At 40.3% G+C, this 19956-nt stretch overlaps 1 protein-coding gene across 7 annotated transcripts in view; it reads right to left on the minus strand.

The window, feature by feature from the left end:
• The window catches only part of PDE1C (phosphodiesterase 1C), a 505372-nt gene that overhangs the window by 393753 nt on the left and 91663 nt on the right, over positions 1 to 19956 (minus strand). For all 7 annotated transcript variants that reach the window (XR_014137301.1, XM_078440786.2, XM_078440784.2 and 4 more), the window contains exon 2: positions 18694 to 18744. Coding sequence is in view for 6 of the 7 variants with exons in the window: in XM_078440786.2 (XP_078296912.1) it covers positions 18694 to 18744 (51 nt within the window). In the remaining variant the exon portion in view is untranslated. The remainder of the gene's footprint in view (positions 1 to 18693; positions 18745 to 19956) is intronic.

The raw sequence follows: 19956 nt of genomic DNA on the forward strand, positions 1-19956 counted from the left end.
GTTGGAAAAATACTTTAATAAAACAAGGGATGGGGGGGGGGGGGGAGGTGAAAGCCCTAAAGGCATAGATTGAAAAAAGACAACAAAGAAAGAGTTACAGGGGTACCTGGGTGGCTCAGTCGATTAAACATCTGACTTCAGCTCAGGTCATGATCTCGTGGTTCGTGGGCTCGAGCACCGCATCAGGCTCTGTGTGATGGCTCAGAGCCTGGAGTCTGCTTCAGATCTGTGTCCCCCCTCTCTCTCTGTCCCTCCCCCATTCACACTCTGCCTCTCTCTCTCTCTCTCAAAAATAAACATTAAAATATTTTTTAAAAAGAAAAAGTTAAGCTATTCTGCACATAAAATGAAAATAATTTAGAGGTAGGCAAGAACAGAAAAGGGGAAAGAAGTGGGGGAGAGAGAGTCTTCAGGACAGCTGCAAGATGCAACCATAATTGACAGCAGTAACTGAAGAACTTTCCAAAAACATATAAACCTGATATCCATGTTTGTCACATGCCGGGTAGAACTGCAATGTAATCACCTCTCCAGAACAGTATGGTAGCTCTATTTTTTTTATGTTTATTTTTGAGAGGGAGAGGGAGAGAGAGAGAGAGCAGAGGAGGGGCAGAGAGAGAGGGGACAGAGGATCCAAAGCAGGCTCTGTGCTGGCAGCAGAGAGCCTGATGTGGGGCTTGAACTCACGAACTATGAAATCATGACCCGAGCCAAAGTCAGAGGCTTAACTGAGAAACCATTCAGGCGCCCCTGTGGTAGTTCTATTTTTAATTTTTGGAGGAACTTCCATGATGTTTTCTAAAGAGGCTGCACCAATTTACATTTCCACAGTGTACAAGCGTTCTCTTTTCTCCATATCTTTGCCAACACTTGTTATTTCTTGTCTTTTTGATAGTGACAGGTGTGATGTGGTATCTCATTGTGGTTTTCATTTGCATTTCTCAGATAATTAGTGATGTTGACCATCTTTACATGTACCTGTGGACCATTTGCATGTCTTTTTTTTTTTTAAGTAGGCTCCACACTGAGTGCAGAGCCCAACTTGGGGCTTGAACTCACAACCCTGAGATCAAGACCTGAGCTAAGATCAAAAGTTGGATACTCAACCAACTGAGCCACCTAGGCACCCCTTACATGTCTTCTTTTTGATTAATTTTAAATTGTTAAATAGATGAATGGCTACTATATTGGATAGCCTAGCTCTAGAAAGTAATCAGAAAAGAAAATAAACATTCAAAACTATTAATATATAGATGAAGATTAGAATAGACAATGCATAGAATGGTAATGAATTTGAATATCTCTATAAAAAGGCAATTTTTAGGGGAGTCTGGGTGGCTCAGTAAGTTAAGCGACTGACTTCAGCTCAGGTCATGATCTCACAGTTCATGGGTTTGAGCCCCACGTCAGGTTCTGTGCTGACAGCTCAGAGCCTGGAGCCTGCTTCGGATTCTGTGCCTCCCTCTCTGCCCCTGCCTTCCTCATGTTCTCTCTCTCCCAAAAATAAAAAATAATAATAAAATGGCAATTTTTAAAGGAAAATACAACAAAAGAAAGAGATACCTGTAATTCAGCAATAGCATATGATGACATTGAAACAATTGTGAAATAATTACTTTGCTAAAAATACTTTGGATCTCAAGAGTTTTATAGGCAATTATATTAAAATATCAGGCAATAGGTTATTCTTATGATGACAACTATATAGAAGAAGAAAGTAAAGGCTAATCTTTATGAATATAATTGCAAAAGCTTTAAATAGAATTCTAGCAAAGCAAATGTATAAATATACAACAATAACAATACAACATGACCAGATAGAATTTATTTCGGTAATTCAAGGTGACTTCACTATTATGAAGTGTTTTAATGTATACTCCAGATGTCATATGCACATGCCTTTTAAGGCCTGCATGAGACTGTCTCAAAGCTCCATCCCACACTATTTTTTTAAGTTTGTTTGTTTGTTTGTTTGTTTAATTTATTAATTTTGAGATAGAGAGAGAGAGAAGCAGGGTAGGGGCAGAGAGAGAAAGAGGGAGAGAGAGAATCCCAAGCAGGCTCCTCAGTGTCAGCACAAAGCCCAACACAAGGCTCAATCCCACAAACCGCAAGAGCACGACCTGAGCCAAAACCAAGTCAGATGCTTAACCGACTGAGCCACCGAGGCATTCCCCACCTCCAAATTACTAAAATTACTTTTAATTACTAAAATTCGATCCTCTCTCTCTGTCCCTCTTGCATGCATGTTCTCTCTCTCTCAAAATAAGTAAATAAACTTAAGAAAAAAGAAAATGAAAACAGTAATTTGAAAAGATACATGCATCCCATGTTTTTTAAATCAATAAATCCAAAATATTATCATTTTAACATGTAATCAATATAAAAACGTTAATGAGATTTTGTATTCTTGTTTTTGAAAATCCAGCAAATAATTTACACTTACAACCCATCTCAGCACTGGTCACATGTCAAGTGCTCAGGAGTCACGTTTTATGGGACAGCACAGTTCTACAAAATTTATTTTGATTCATGTTTCAATTGGCTGAAGTATATATACCCTTGAATAATTCTTTCCAGGAATGACAAGGTTAATGAGTTACACATGAACAACAACTTCAGTAGAGATTTTTTACATTTACATTAAACTCAACATATTTCTTAATTCTCTTCTGTTATTTACATGCTATAGAAGAGAATTAGGAGCCAAGTCTGATAGGTTTTCTTTCTTTTGTAGGCAAACATTTTTCTTTATCTTTGTATTTCAAACATTTTGCTAGCATATATGTAATTGTGAGTTATTTTTACTGATTCTTAAATTTATTTTTCTGGAACACCATGAGCCCTTTCAATGTGGAAGGAAACTCAAGCCCTACTTTCTTCCATTCAGGCAAACTGCCTTCAACTTTATCTTTTATTATTGCTTCTGCGCCAATTATTTTGTTTGGCTTTAGTCTCAGAACATCTATGATTCATTTACATGTGTTGGTTCTTTCTCTGACCTCCTATTATCTTTTCTCGTCACTTTCAGTTTGTCTTCCAATCATTGATTATATTTTTCAGGGTCAATTGTATATTTCAACATGAATTTTCATTCCTATGTCCCATATTTACTTTCTTTTCATTGTTTCTCTATGCATCTTAGATCAAAATCAACCTGCTTCTTTTCTTATGGCTTCCTGATCCTATCTTAGAAATGCTATATCTTCCTCCTTATACAGAATGCAAAAGAGTATTTACATGTGTTCTTTTGGCTTCTACATTAAATCAGTTTTCAGAAGGCTACCACTTCCCTATGTTTTTATTATGGCATTTCACTTCCTTAGTTTTTCCTATGTTGTTTAGAGTTTTATTTTGGACGTAGCCATAGGTAAGTCATTCTGGAATGCAAAAAGATTCATACAGAGATTATTGTTTTCCAAAAGGCAAGGTATGTAGGTCACTGTAGGTTTCACTCATTGTCTACTTGGGCTGCCAGATAAATTCAGCAGAAAGAACCAAGAGTAAGATTGACATTTATATCCAAACAGTTACCATAATAAGCAATGCATAACCCAAGCCTAAAGAGTAAGCACAAAAACATGGTGCCCAACCTGCTTCAGATAAAGCCTTGCATCTGTCTTTACCCGATTGATGGGCACAGCTCCCACATAATTTTCAAAGTCTATTTAGAAATTCATATGGTACAGTAGATCACTATATAGTGAGACCATCAATTCCAAGAGGAAAGGTCTTGATTACTCTTTGTCATACATCAGAAGAATGAGTCTGTTCAGCAGAGTAATGATGTAGACAAGATTAAAGGGAGGCTGTTTTCAAGAACTTTGACAGCATTCATTTAGTATACTAATTAAAAGAGAAGTTTATCTGTTGAGAATGAAATCTACTTGACAAACACTTTGTTAATGGTCAGTGTAAGTTGGCTACTTGAGAGTAAAAAGATAGCATTCTTTTAAGTTTCTCATAATTTAGACTTTTCACTAATTCAGACACCACCACCCCCATAATTAAGTGAAAATTTTTCCATGCATAACTACCTTGAAATATGCTAATGTCTGCAAAGCATGCAAAAATCCAAGTTTTACCATCTGCTGGATGATTCATTTGTAAATCTGCCTAGTATTCCTTTGGGAAGTTCCAGCACGGATTTTTAACCTCATTATAAAAACTTGGTAGGAATGAATTCAGTATGTATGAAAGTGCTCTGAGCACTTGGAAGAATGTGCCACATTCATCCTAGACATGTTGAAATGGTATGTGTACTGTGATCAAAAATAAAAGTGTTTGAAATGAATTGCTTGGAGATTTGGTGTTTTAATCAAGAGTTCCAGAAAAACAGAGACTTTGAGGTAACATATTAGTCACAGAGAAGAGCTCTTTCAAATTCTGGCCCAAACTAGCCGTGGCTGGTAATAGAATAAAAACGATGGACTGTTTGTTGGTAGTAAGCTCCTTTAGGAAAAGAACTGTGGCTTACCCATTTTTATATTCCTGCACCCAAAATGTCCTTTCAAAGTTATTCACATGTGTCGAAGATACCTGCTTCTGAGGCTGTAGAAATCACACTAAGGAACTTCAATAAACTTCTCAGTCTTTTCTTCCTTCCATGTACTTCAAATGTATCATGCATGGGTTTTCTTCAGTTTCTTAGCAAATGGCTTCACACCTTGACCTCTCTTCCTATCTTGCCCTATTGGACCAGGGAACCTGGCTTCATAAAGTTTACTGACCTGGAAACTAGGCAATTCTTTCATAGGTTCCCAGAAGTGCAGCTCTGAACATGATAATTTCTCCCATTATTTCATAACTACAGGGGAGTTGTTCATAGTTTAATCTGCAGGCTGATGAACACTGAAGGTGCACATATTACAGCCTACAAAACCGGATGTGTCCAGCCTGGGCTTCAACCCAAGGCTTAGCCAAGACCTAATGCACACCATGGCAGGAACCACTACACCTCCTTAGTCTACCTGCCTGTCAGTGGGGGGAAGGCAGAGGGATGGAACGTAGTGTGTGGCACACAATAGGCACTCCATAAATATTTGTTGAAAAGAAGGTATCATGGGAAGTTGTGACTGGTAAGTCAGGGGAGTCTCCTAAGATAAAATACATCTGAATTCTTTCAAGCAAGTTAATTGAGTATGAATCTCTAAGAATTCTCCAAGTGGTAAGTGACTTTATCACCTTGTTTGGAATTGTTACAGATCTGGAACATTTCTATTCACTCTGCTTTCAACCCAATTGAACATTTACTGAACATTTACTATGTACTGACAAGCAAGGCACAGTTTCTGTTTTCAAGGAACTCAAAAATCTAGTAGGGAGATAGTCGTGAAAGAGATATTTATAATACAGTATGATGCAAGTAATAATACAACTATGTAGAAATATACTGATACCAAACAAAGGAAGTGATAATCTTGTCCCAGGGGTCAGGCTAGGCTTTACAGAAAAGGTGGCCTATGACCAGAGTTTTGAGAGATGAATGGGTTGGCTTGGTGATAAGAGGGATAGAACATTTCAGGCAGAACCACATGTACAAAGGCATGGAAGAGTAAAACAGCATGGGAGGGCAACTAATTTCATTTTTCTGAGGCTGAAATAATGAATTAGGTCATTAGAAGAGAGGTCATCTTGGGCCAGAATTTGAAGGGCCTTATGTCATATGCCAAGGATTCTGACTTATAGGCTATGGAAAATCATCTTCTGGTGTGTGGGTTTTTTTTAACTTTTTACTCTAAGAAAATGATAAATTCACATGCACTTGTAAGAGATAATACAAAGATCCCATGTACCCAGTTTCCCCCAATAGAAACATTTTGAAACACTACAGTACAACATAATAACCAGGATGTGGACACTGAGGCAGAACATTGCCATGGCAAAGGTCCTTCAGGTTATCCATCTATAGCCACACCACTTTCCTCCCAGCCCACTCCCTCCTAACTCCTGACAACCACTGATCTGTTCTCCATTTCTAGAATTTTTTCATTTCGATAATGTTGTGTACATGGAATCATACAGTATATGTATAACCTTTTGGGATTGACTTTTTCATGCAGCATAATTCTCTGGAGATTCATGTGTGTTGTTGCATCAGTAGCTTGTTCTTTTTATTGCTGAGCAGTATTCCGTGGTATGAACACACCACTATAGTTTGTTTAACCACACACTGGATAAATAAATCTAGGTTGTTTCCAATCTGTGGCTATTATGAATTAAACTTCTATAACTATTCGCATCAGGTGTTTTTTTTTTTAATTGTAGTAAAATATACATAATATGAAATTTACCATCTTAACCATGTTTATGTGTAACTAAGTTCAGTGGCATTAAATACATTCAAGTTGTTGTGCAACCGCCATCCCCCTTCACCCCCAAAACTCTTCTCATCTTGCATAACTGAGCTGTGTCCCCATGAAACTAACTGTCCCCTCCTCTCAGCCCCTGGTAAGCATGATGCTACTTTCTGTCTCTGTAAATTTGGCTACTCTTAAGTACCTCAAGTAAGTAGAATCATACAGTACTTATCTTTCTGTGACTGGCTTATTGCACTTAGCATAATGGCTCAAGATGCATCCATGCTGTAGCTTGTTTGAGGCTGAATAACATTCTACTGTATGTACATTTTCTTCTGTAGATATTTGGTTCATCCATTCATCCACCTGGGCTGATTCCACCTCTGCGGTACTGTGAATAACACCCCAGTTCTTTACCCAGTTCTTTGGGGTACACACCCAGAAGCAGAATTGCTGGATCAAACGGTAATTCTATTTTTGAGTTTTTGAAGAACTACCAAACTGTTTTCCATAGCGGCTACACGACTCCACATTCCCACTGGGTTCTAATCTCTCCATATCCTTGCCAATATTTTTGGGTTTTCTTTTATTTTTTTTTCTTTTACACTAGCCATCCTAACAGGTGTGAGGTGTCACATGTACAGGTTATTGTGTCTTTGTGTCTCTGGAATAAATGCCTAGAAGTGCAATTCCTGGGTCATGTGGTAGTTGCATTGTTTACTTTTTAAGAAAAAACAGCCAAACTTTTTAAAAGTGGGTTGCCACCAGCAATGTATGAATGATGCTGGTTCTCTGCATCCTTGCAGGATTTGATGTGGTCACTATTTTTTTATTCTGGTAGTTGTGTCTCACTGTGGTTTTAATTTGCATTTCCCTAATGGCCAATCAAGTTGCACATCTTTTCAAGTACTTACTTATCATCTATGTATCTGCTTTGGTAAAATGTCTCTTTCTGTCTTTTGGCCATACTCTGAATGGCTTGTTTTCTTTTTTACTTTTCAGTTTTGAGAATTCTTTATATAATACTAGAACTCTGTTAGATAGCATAATTATTTGCAAATATTTTCTCCCACTTTCTAGCCTGTCTTTTCAACATCTTAACAGGGTCTTTTGCAGAACAAAGGTTTCTCTAGTGTTAGTGAAGTCCAATTTATCAATGTTTTCCTTTTATGGATCATACTCTTAGTTCCAAGTCTTTCTTGCCAACCCTTATAATCCCGTGACTTTTTTCTGTTTCTTTTTTTTTTTCTAAAAGTTTCATAGCATAAGGTTTTATCTTTAAGTTCATAACCCACTTTGAGTGAATTTTTGTATAAAGTTTGAGACTTAGGTTGAGGTTTGTATTTTTGCCTATGAATGTCCAAATACACTGGCACCATTTGTTGAAAAGGCTATCTTAGCTCTATTAAATTGCTTTTATGCCTTTGTCAAAAATCAGTTGGGCATATTTGTGCGAATCTATTTCTGGCTTCTCTATTCTGTTCCATTGACCTATGAATCTATCCTTTTACCAGTACCACCTAGTCTTTATTACTGTAGGTATACTTTAAGCTTGAAATTGAATACACTGATTCCTTGCACCTCATTCTTCTTTTCCAAAATTGTTTTAGCAACTCTAGTTCCTTTGAGATTTCCATATAAATTGTGAAACGATCTTGTCTATATCTACAGAAACTCTCCTTGGGATTTTCATAGGAATCGTGTTAAATTTGTATATCAATTTAGGGAGGACTGACATCTTCACTATGTTGACTCTTCCAATCCATGAATACAGTCTATCTTTCCATGTATTTAGATTTTCTTTGACACTTCATCACCATTGTAGTTTTCCACGTGTAAGTCTCATATACATGTTTTGTTAGATTTATACCTATACATTTCACTTTTTTTGAGCAATTGAAAATACTACTTTATTTTTAATTTTGATTATTTTATGTTTATCTCATATCTTATAAGCTTGCTGAATTCACTTATTAGTTCTAGAAGGCTTTTGATAGATTCTTGACAATTTTCTGGATAAACAATCATGCCTTCTGCAAACAGAGACAATTTGATTTCTTCTTTTCTAAACTGTATGCATTTTATTTCATTTTCTTCCCTTATTGCACTGGCTACAACTTTCAACACAATGTTGATAAAAGAATGTGAGTAGATATCCTCATCTTGTTCCCAATTTTAGGGGGAAAGTATCAGTCTTAGAATAACGTTAGCTGTAGGTTTGTAGTAGATGCTCTTTATCAAATTGAGGATGTTCCCGTATATTCCTCTTTCCCTAAGAGCTTTTATCATGACTGTTTAACGTCATCAAATGCTTTTTTGACATCAATTGATATGATCATGTGATTTTTTTCCTCTTTAGCCTGTTAGTATGGTGAATTACATTAATTTTCAATGATGAAAGAGAATCAACCCCACTAGGCATGATGTACAATTCTTTTTATATTGTTGAATCATTTTGTTAATATTTTGTTTAAACTTTTATATCTACATTCATAAGGATATTGGTCTATAGTCTTTCTCTGGTTTTGGTATCAGAGTAATACTAACTTCATAAAATGAATTGGGAAATATTTCCTCCTCCCTATTTTCTGGAAGGGAATATGTAGAATTGGTGTTAATTTTTCTTTAAAAATTTAGTAGAACTTTCCAGTTAAACTAACTGGGTGTGGAGATTTCTTTGGGGGAATTTTTAATTACTAATTCAATTTTCTTAATAGTTATAAAGCTGTTGGCTATTTCACAACTGGCAAATTGTAGTGGCTTGTGTTTCTCAAGGAAATGATCCATTTCATCTAAGTTTTAAGAGTCCAAGGTCAGGCAAAAGTCTCAGATCCAACTCCCCACTCTGCCCAAGGCCTGAAATCCTTACCCCATGTGGATGTCAACATATACACTACTAGATCCCATGGGCTTGGCAACATCACCGCCACACAGCATAGCTGCAGAATCAGCAGGCATGTGTACAGCTTGCTGTACTAATATTAAATTCCTCCTTCATTTACACCTGCAGAGTTCCCTTTCTTTATTACAAATTTAACTATGCACTTTAAAGTATTTTTAAAAATATTTTACTCAGTATCTCTACATGCTTATAAAAATGGAGGGGTTTCAGGCTACCCTAGTCCACCTTTCGCTGAAACCAGAAACTTCACCCTAACTTTATTCAAAGGAGCATACATTGAGAGCGGAAAGGAGGAGGTTCTTGGCATGCAATAGCCAACCCATATCTTCCTTACCCTCCCTGAGGTTGCATTGCACACAAAAAATTTCTAATAAGATTTTTAAATTGTGTAAACCTGTACATATGTAGTAAGAAGTAAATATTTGCTATTATCTCAACAAGCTGGATTACAATTCTCCCTAGGGAAAACGAAATTAGTCTGCATGAAGGGAAAAAAAAGTCAAAAGGAGTAGAGATGAAATGCTGAAGGCAAAAGTGTCAGCAGATACCAATGCAATTAATGTGATGATCAAGCTACTCTGTGTGAGAAACTGGGAGGAGGGCCTTTCAATTCCTAAGAGAGAAATGGAAATACAGGCAAAGAAAGGAGGAGGCTAGGGCGAAGGACTAAGGGGTGGAAGGCCAGGAGCTACATGGGCAAAGTGGTCTTTAAAAAAATCATCAGTGGTGGGATGGATGAAAGGGCTGTTGAGAACAGGACTGTGAATTATAATTGTCTGCATGCAATGGCATATCATAATCTCTCTCGTGGATCTCTCATCTTCAGTCAAGTTCTGCTTTGACCAACAGCCTTTGGTTACTCCAAAAGAAGAGAAGGGGCTTTGCTCCACATCTGAGTCTATGTCAGAGCAGATAAGACAGCCAGAGCATATAGAAGGAAACAATCAACAGAGGTAGGAAATCAGGTCAAGGAGAATAGTAGGTCAACCCAGGTATTCACAGAAACATGAAGGAGCACTCTGAACTTCCAAAGGGCACACAATAGCAATTTGGGCCTATTTACCTAGATCTCAATGGGCCAAGAGCCTCCAGCTGACGTGTGGGCTACATACCATCCACAAGCTCCTGGAAGCTACTTATAGCATCATCAGAGAGTCCACTGGTGAACCAATGGCCAACATATTGGGGACCAAGTGATACAGTGGATATATTCAAAGACCTAACCATACACATTCAAAAAGAGAAAATCAAAGTGAGTCTCAGTTCCCCAAACACAATTATACTCCGAGCCTTCACTATGACCATAACCATCAACCCTTTCCAGGACAAGCTGAGTTTTCCCCATTAGACCAGTTCTTGCAGAGAGCTCATGACACCCTGACGGGGATGCCATAAAGAGGATTTGGATTTTACATGAGGTGGTGAGGTGGACTAGATAATTTTTAAGTTCTAGTCTAACTTGAAATTGTTCAAATGTAAGATAATGGGTTGATATATCTGTTTACTGAACCAAACAGGTTTGCTTGGCTGATAATAACTATATCTGATGAAAGAGATGGAGAAAAGGAGTAAGATACAATCTGGAACCCCTTGTGGCCAGGCAGAAGGATCTTGGGTGAACAAACGTTGGGGAGTAACTGTCTATGGTTCTGAAACACAAATATGTCATGACAAAAACTGCAGTTTCAGGATGACGGTACACGTGACTGGGAGGTGCAAGCAAGAGGCCAGTGGACCAGAAAATAAAGGGCTTATAATGACCTTGTTGTGAAGGGGGAAAGGCCAGGAGTTGGCAGGAAATGGCTTTAGAAAGAGAAGGAGAATTTGATTCAAGAGATGATGCAGAGCAGTGCCAGTTCCAAGGGTTGAGTAGGGGTACATTTAGACTCTCTTCCCCGTACTCACCTTCAGCCATTAAATTTTAATTTATTAAAATTTTATTTTAATAAAAATAAAATTATTTTTATTTTAAAATAACAAAAGACTATTCTTTGAGAAGGGCAGTTAACATTTGCTCTGTCGTATGTGTATCTAATTACAAGTGGCTATAGAGAAATACTAATAATAATGCTAATAATACTAATTGTATGATTCCACCTCTACCTTCACCACCACCATCACAACTAAAGCAGTGGTTCTGAAAGTGGCATACATCAGAATCACCACTAGCATCTGCTGGGACCCACCCCAAGAGTTTCCAATTCAGCAAATCTGGTAAGGGGTCCAAGTATTTGTACTTCTAACAAGTTTCAGGGACCCCACTTTGAGGACCACTGAGCTAGATCACTACCCTTCATGTATAGAAATTTTAGAACTGGCATTGTTGAAGCTAAAATTCCAGTTTCTGCTGAAACAAGTGGGAAATGAAGATATTCAGTCCTTAAATACTGTTAAGGTGAGACCTAGAGCTCTATAGAAGATCTGAACTTTTTAGAAATAGACTTGTTTAAGACAAATCAGAAAATCTCCAGATCCAGGTCCTTCCCTGTCCTGGGCCCTTTATACAGCTCTAGCTCATTCCCAGTACATGCTCCTGAAAACACTGAACACCCAGCCACCAGCCACAGCCCACTGCTCACGGCATCTCTCGGCCCTTCTTCCCACCCATTTTATCTCCTCCTTCTTCTCATCATTATGGTTCCATAACCCATCCAACTCCAACTCAAGCTCCTAATGCTTGCAACAGGCCTCCCTGGCTGTGGCCAGCAATTTCAAAAAGTTCTCTGGCTGGACTCTAGCACTCTGTCAGACAGGATTTTCAGTGTGCCCTGGGGTTCCACAATGGGCACCACCATGTAATAGGTGCAGGCTCACCCTCTATCCCAACCCCAGACAGAACTCACCCTCACTGTACACCCCTATCTGCCCCTGCCCATTCTCTGCCCAAGGAAGGGGATCATTCACCCACCCACATTATATACCCAATATAAATGTAGCAAGTGACCCTCCCTTTGCTTTAACATCCATCCACCCAAATTACTCCAGCTCTTCAATAGGATAATCTGTTTTCAACACTATCTGGATTTTTACCTCCAAAAGCAAAAGAGGTCAAATAAGACTCCATTTCCTTACTGCTTTTATCCCACTATTTTCTTTCCAACCATTGCTCATCTCAGGGGAGAAATTATTCTCTCCTCAATTAGAGAAGTAATAAAAACTCTAGAATGGAGTTTCCCAACTACACAAGTTTTGGGGCCAACACCTCCCTCTGCACAGACTCTTCCAATGTACTGGATAGTCCACAAAAGTCCACTGCACTGAATGCCTGCCTCTTTTAAGTCTCCTAGAGTAGAGATGCACACCAAATTCTGGGCTTCTGCTGCCACATTGTGGCCATATCTGAACACTGCATGCAGCCCTGAAAAGTACTGCCTTTTTTTTTTTTTTTCTTTTTTTTTTTAAGCTATAATTGACATACAACATCTTAGTTTCAGGTGAACAACATGATTTATTTGTATACATTGTGAACTTATCACCACAAAAAGTCTAATTAACGTCTGTCACCATACATAGTTACAATTTTTTTTTCTTTTCTTGTGATAAGAACTTTTAAGATCTATTCTCTTAACAACTTTCAAATACACTATACAGTTCTATTAACTATCATCACCACGCTATACATTACATCCCCAGGACTTATTTATAACTGGAAATTTGTACCTTTTGACCACCTTCTCCCATTTCACCCATCCCCACATCCCCTCCCCTATCTACCTCTGGCAACCACCAATCTGTTCTCTGTCTCCAAGTTCAGCTTTTTTGGTGGTAGGGCAGGGGTGGGTATTATTTTACATGTAAGTGAGACCATACATATTTGTCTTTCTCTGTATGACTTGTTTCACTTAGTATAATGACCATGGATGGACCTTGAAGCCTTTTTTTTTTTTTTTTTAAGATTAGAAGTTACCTTGTCTACCTGTTAACCTCCACTCACTCCCCAAACCTCAGCTAATGCTTATCTCCTCCAGGAGGACTCCCTTGAATCTACTCCCATCCCAGGTCAGATGAGTTCTCTCCATCTGGTTCATGAAGTTCCTTGTACAATCTCTAGCATTTCCTTCTACACACTACACTGGAGCCACTGACTTCTGCATTGTCTGATCAGATTGTGAGCTCTCTGAAAACAAACTTACTCTCGTGTGTGCCTCTAGGGCCCGGCACAGAAGTCTTCAATAAACATATGTGAAAAGAAGGAAGGAAGGAAGGAAGGAAGGAAGGAAGGAAGGAAGGAAGGAAGGAAGGAAGGAAGGGAGGGAGGAAGGAAGGAGAGAATGAAGGGGGTGAGGAGAGAGAGCAAATGACCAATATTTGTTCTAACAGATCGGGGACCTTGTCACATGTTTTTAAGTATTTTATCACTCACCCTGGCATGTGATCAACCACAACCACTCTGGAAATAAGTTATAATATCGTCCTGGAATGCAGATGCATAAAGTGTGACTTAGAGGGGTAAGTTTCCTGCCCAAATTCACACAATTCAGAATTCCGGGACAGAGAACCCAAGCCCAGGCCTAACACCAGAGCCTGAGCCCTTAATAGCTTCTGAACACCTTGACATTCGTGTGTGGGAGACCCTTGAGGAAACGCTCTGGAGTGGTTTCAGGAGTGTGTGTACTGGCAGTGGGATAACATTCCCCTGCTTATGACATGAGGATGAGGAAGAGAAGTGGGGAACAGAGCTGGAGGGTCCTAGTTTACTTTGTCTTCACTCAACAAGCAGTTATTCCTACACCAGGCAAGGTTAGTACACAGCTCAACCAGGTGGGGCCCTTGGCCTCCAGGAGCCTACTGTCTACTGGAAAGACTGACATACACATAAGACAGACATCTCCAGGTAAAAGCTCTCCAGGATGGCACTGGAGGGTAGCCATGCCAGCATCTCAGATGTCTGGGCCAGCAGGGGACCCAGCCCCACAACCAACTGACTTCATCCCAGAAGTCCAGGAGCCCCAGCCTAAGGGGAGGCCCAGGAGCTCCTCACCTGAAGGTCCAGCTCTTCACAGCACAGCCATGGTCCCCAGAGGTCACCTCCATCTCCAACAGAAGGCTGAGTTGCCAGCCAAGTGTGAAAACCTTTCAAAGGCTTCCCCATAATCAGGGTCCACTCTTTAGGCTAGTACAAAGACCCCTCTTGGCTTGACCCCAGGTTGCCTCTCTTTTGTTCCGTTTACACACTGAGAATATTTTTTCAGGTGTCTGGGGGAAAAAGTTAAAAGGTCTGATATCAATCATTTTCACCATAATAAGAATGAACCCTGTGTCCTCACTCTGGAGAGAATTTGCATTTCAAGTCTTCAAGTGATTCCCTTATTTGAGGGAATTCCTGATATCAGTGAGCTGGTGGAAGGGATGTTTGAGGAAAAGGTCTTCCCAACCCAGATGGAACCAACTGTAGTGACGGCCACTATGGTGTAGATCTAGGATGCCTGCCCTGAGCTAAAGTTTGAGCATCTCCACTACCAAGAAGGCAGACCCCCTAGTCTCTGAGCTACAGAGCTGGCAAACCCAGCCCTTAGACCAAGAAGTAATGTGCACTGGGAACAGCCAGGATTTGGAGTTAGGAGACCTAGAATTCCATCAGTGAGAAATTCTCAGTGTTTTCTCCCAACTTTGTTGTCCTCATTTGTAAAATGGAGACACTGGTTGTCAGAGAGTTTTGCATGCAGGACCAAGGTGAGGTGCTCTACAGGCTCATGCCCCCACCCTGACCCTGGCTCTGATGCATGGGAAAGAAGTCCCCACACACAGGACCTCCAGCCCCAGGACAGCTAGCCTCATAATGGGTGCCATTCTAAACCATCTGCTGGCCCAAAGCCAACGTGCCTTGGACTCATACAGTACCTTACAGTCAGGGTCACCCTCAGTTCCTCATTCTCTTGGACACTGTCATTTTTCTGTAGGTTTTGGAGGGAAAGATAATATTCTCCACTGCTTTGGAATCTCATCCACCTCCCTGTCTCCTTCCTTCTCCTTCCTCACCTCCATTCCTAGAAGAATGACTTTCTGGTTACTCTCCATGCCTGTGGCTGTTAGTCAAATGCTCTGATTAAGGTCAAAAGCCACTGTTAAGCATAAAATGATGGGGACGGGGTGATGAAGGGGCCATGATAGGATCCAGAGACTCACAGGAGTCACTCCACAGAGTCCACAACCACAGCACTGCTATTTCATGGCATATGAAGTGTCTCCAGTCTAAAGGTGACAGGAACTGAGCTTGACCCATGGGCTTTGGCATCAACTTCTTTGAGGAAGGTTCAGTGGTTCTGGGTGGTGGTGTCAGCCTCTGAGAGACAGAGGTTCCAAGAAGAAAGCCGGGGATGGGTTGTATTGCAGAAGTGACCAGAATAAGGCCTGCAAGGCTGGCAAATCAACTGGTCAAGCATGATCAGAAACCAGCCCTTGGAAATGCTAGATGTTTTCATGAGTTCTACACTCTACTTCCCTCTGCTTCTCTTTTGGGATCTCTTAATATAATCAACACAGTTCACCTCTGTTGCAATATGGGGAAGCCAAGAAAAGTATATTGATTCAAGCATGGGCAAAATCTCTGGAGAAATGAGCAGCATATTCCAGAAGAATAAGGAATCAGAATGTGAGACCCCACAAAGGGAATGAAACCCCTGGGATGACTTGGGAGGCCAGTGGACCAGCTCCCCTCCTTCCCACCCTGAGCTCTTTCTGCTGACCACCCCACCTCTTGAGTCCAGCTTTCAGAGCATCTCCAACCTATGTTCTCATTGCCCACTCCCATCTAGCCTAAATCCATGCTGGGTGGTGCACACTGTCAGGGCTTTCTGTGTGTCTCAGTGGGGGCAAAATTAGAGTGTCACAGTATTTCATCTTCTGGCCTCCAAAGAAAAGTCTGTCAACCAAATCCTTCCACTCTTCCCAAAGTGAACATTCCATTCACACCATAGCACACCTTCAAGGTCATTTTCAATTTGGTAAGTAAAGTCTCAATTAGACAATGCTACATTAAGAGTTATCTTTTTCTTGGGGCACCTGGGTGGCTCAGTCGGTTAAGTGTCCAACTTCAGCTCAGGTCATGATCTCGCGGTTTGTGAGTTCAAGCCCCATGTCAGGCTCTGTGCTGACAGCTCAGAGCCTGGAACCTGCTTCGGATTCTGTGTCTCCCTCTCTGTGCCCCTCCCCTGCTCATGCTCTGTGTCTCTCTGTCTCTCAATAATAAATAAACGTTTAAAAAAAATTTTTTTTAAGAATTGTTTTCTTCATTATGCCCTGTTCAATCCCCAGAGCCTCTGCCAAAAACTATATATATGGGGTGCCTGGGTGGCTCAGGCAGTTAAGCACCCAACCCTTGATTTCAGCTCATGATTTCACAGGTTTTGGGATCAAGCCCCATGTCACGCTCTGTGCTGACAACTTGGAGCCTGCTTGGGATTCTCTCTCTCTCTCTCTCTCTCTCTCTCTCTCAAAAATAAAGAAATAAACTTTAAAAATATTTTTTCTTCCTAAAATCCACCTCATATTTTCCACCTAGTATTTGCTACAAAAAAATTTAGTAGCTAATGTGCCATCTAATTTTTTTTTTCCAGGACAATGCACTGGCAGGAATTTTTTTCCCTTTTTTTTGGTCCAGAATCACAGAATCAGCCCAACTTAATTGGTTTGTCACTAATTACTTTTTTTCCTAAAAGGATATTTTTTCTTTCATCTCTTCACTTATCTCCTACTAATAAGCTTTCAAGTGACATATCCTCTTTTCAACCCAGACACACAACTTAGAAGTTGTGGAAGCCATTTACAAGTGAAGTCACCCTCTTCTATCTGGGAAGGGACCGGCTGCTCCAGGTTTCATTCTGGCTTCACGGTGAAAGGCCCCCATCCCCTCCCCTTCCTACATCTCCTGATGAGCATCAAAACTTCAGGCACTCCCGAGGAGATGCACACAGCACAGTGTTCCCAGCGTGGCTGGGTTACCATTTCAGCTTATTAACTTGCCTGACTACTGCTTGGGAGATCAAGAAACAAAGGGACTAAAAGCATATTCATCATCTTCATTGAGCCGTGGGATGAAATGCTTATTTTGGGAAGTAATGGTTCCAGGTAGGAGGGAAGTGAGAAAGGAGTGTTTTATTACACACCTTCTAAAATGTGAGCACTTAATGCTCTCGCATTATCATCTATCATTACAGTTCTATAAAAGCCATTTCTAGGAACCAATCCCAAAGTTTTGAAGCCTTCCCAAAAGAACTGGAAGGCAGAATTTAGAAGAAGGCCCTCTAAATAGAAAAATACTTTTGATTCTACACATTAAGGCTTACTATGGCGGTATCCACACCCAAAACTTGATCCACCTTAGGAAATAAGGCCGTGACAGGGAATTTGTGTGCCATGACTTCCAAAGAAGGTAACCTTTTTTTATAAAGGAGAGAAGATGGGTATGGATTCCCTATTTTTCGGAGGGAGAAAACTGAGGCCCAGAAAGTTTCAGCGAAATTACTCTAAGTGAAAGAGCAAGTCGTGCTGGTGCTGGAAAGAAAAATCCTCCTGTTTTGATTTTCTGCTCCACCATTTCTTCACTCCATGCCTGTCTGGTTTGGGGAGCATCTCCACCCAGCCCCGCTCAACCTCTGGTATTTCTGCTCCCTTGGTGCAATCTGGGTTTTCATTCCAGAGAGAGCATTCACTTGCCGCATAGTTTGCTGATCACCCTGGCACAGAAAACACTGAGAGGCTTTTGACTCCCGTTCTCCCACTAATGATCAAGACCTACAGACAAAAGAGTCAAGTGAAATTGATGGGGAGCTCCAAGGCCCTTACAGGGATCCCTGTGCCCAAGGAAAAGCATTCAACCTATCTTCACAATGTTCACACAAGCTTCAAAATGTCACCTAAGTGAGGTAAATTTCACACAAACTTCAAAATGTCACCTAAGTGAGGTAAATTTCACACAAGCTTCGAAATGTCACCTAAATAAGGTAAAGCCAGTGGAGCTAGTCCAGAAATCCACTGTGGGTGGTGATGATGCTTTCACACATGTGTGGACCTTGGCAACTACAAGCATTTTACATACTCTTCCTCATGCTGTCGTCATAAAAAGCCCGCCCCTGAGTGCAGAACTCTCTGAGAGGACTCCCAGGGCAACAGTTCTCAAACACAAATGTGCACAGAAATCACCTAGGGATTTGTTAAATTCAGATACTGATTCAGTGGGTCTGGGGCTCTGCATTTCTAAAAGTCCCCAGGCAATGCCAATCCTCCTGCTCCCAGGACGGACCCCACTTTGAAGAGCAAAACCCTAAAGCACAGTTGGATAAACTACAGCTCTAAGGGTTGAAAGGGCAATAGCAATGAATAGCTCACCCACGATGGGGCTCAAATGAAATATTAACCCATTAAAGACATTTCCTATATTACTCTATTATCGACAGTGTTTTACTGACAGCTGGCAGGATTACAAGTGTGGACTGCGCAGGCAATAAAGCCTCTGAAGGAGCCCAGGAAAGGAGTGAAACAAGATCTACTCACGAGAGAAGCGGGCAAGTGGTCTGGCAGGCTTGTCTCCAGCTTCATTTGCGACTGAAAAAGAAAAGCAGACAATGCAATAAAAGCAAGGCACATATGTCCACAGAATATGTCCAACCTACAGCTAATCCTCTGGGGGATTTCACATTAAACTATGTTTGAGGATCTTTGTAAGAAAATAAAAGCAACTTCACTCTGTCTATATTCACTCTGCCTATATTCTCTGTCTATATTTCCATTGCTGCTCTCAATGTCTAAATGAGGACAGATGTCTTCATCATTTTGATTAAGTGCATTTGAATAAAGCTGGAGAGGACCTAAGCAATTTGTAATTTCTTATGCCTCAAGGTGGAAAGTGGCTTGCACCCACACATTAAGAGGCATGAATGTCTGACTTCCAAACCTGTGTACGTCCTTTTGGTTCAAGCTTCCACTTATCAGGCTGTCTTAAAACACATAAATGCACCCCAACCACTTAACATAAAACCACTATGCTCAGATGGATAGGGCCAAAGCCAAGACAGGATTTCAGAAGGTAACAACAGGGTTAGTTTTTATTAAGAAAGATATTTAACTTTAGACACTAACAAACAAGGGAGTTCAAAAGAGGGGATCAAGAAAATTCCTCAGAGAACTGCTCTAGAAAACCTTACCCTTAAAGCTTCTCAGCAGGGCACTTTACCCTCCTCTGATAAGCGTCTAAATAATTTGTCATGTGGACAGAGTCATAATTAATATCCCCTATATTTATGAACACCACCTTTGTGAAGAAAAATGAGATCAGTCATTAAGTGGAAACACAAGTTTCATTCACTTTAAATATCACTTTTAATGCCCATAAGGATTATAGCTTGCTTGTTTTATATATTCATAGTAAACAGGCACGATAGTTGTGGTCAACTTGAACAGAACACCCAAAGCAATCAACTGGAAAAACCTGTTCATTTCAGCTTAGAAAAAAACACTCACTAGACAGGCAGAATAAAAGGGGTGCTAAAGTAATCATTAATGTATGCAAAGATGCAGCAGCGGGACAAAAGAAATAACTACTTCATAAACATTGCATCAATTTTGCAAAGCATGGAAGGAGTGAAAAAATTCTTTTCACCCTCTCACAAAGGTAAAGATTTCACAATTCACTACATGTGGACAGATTTTTAAAGTTCATGGATCCAAACTCAGTCTACTTTCCTGTCATTTGCATGGCCCATTGTCTTCACTCTCTTTGTGGATGACAAACAAGATGTTATTAAAAAAACAACGGGG

The sequence above is a fragment of the Panthera onca genome, chromosome A2, assembly GCF_046562875.1.
Source record: "Panthera onca isolate mPanOnc1 chromosome A2, mPanOnc1 haplotype 2, whole genome shotgun sequence".
Taxonomy (NCBI): domain Eukaryota; kingdom Metazoa; phylum Chordata; class Mammalia; order Carnivora; family Felidae; genus Panthera; species Panthera onca.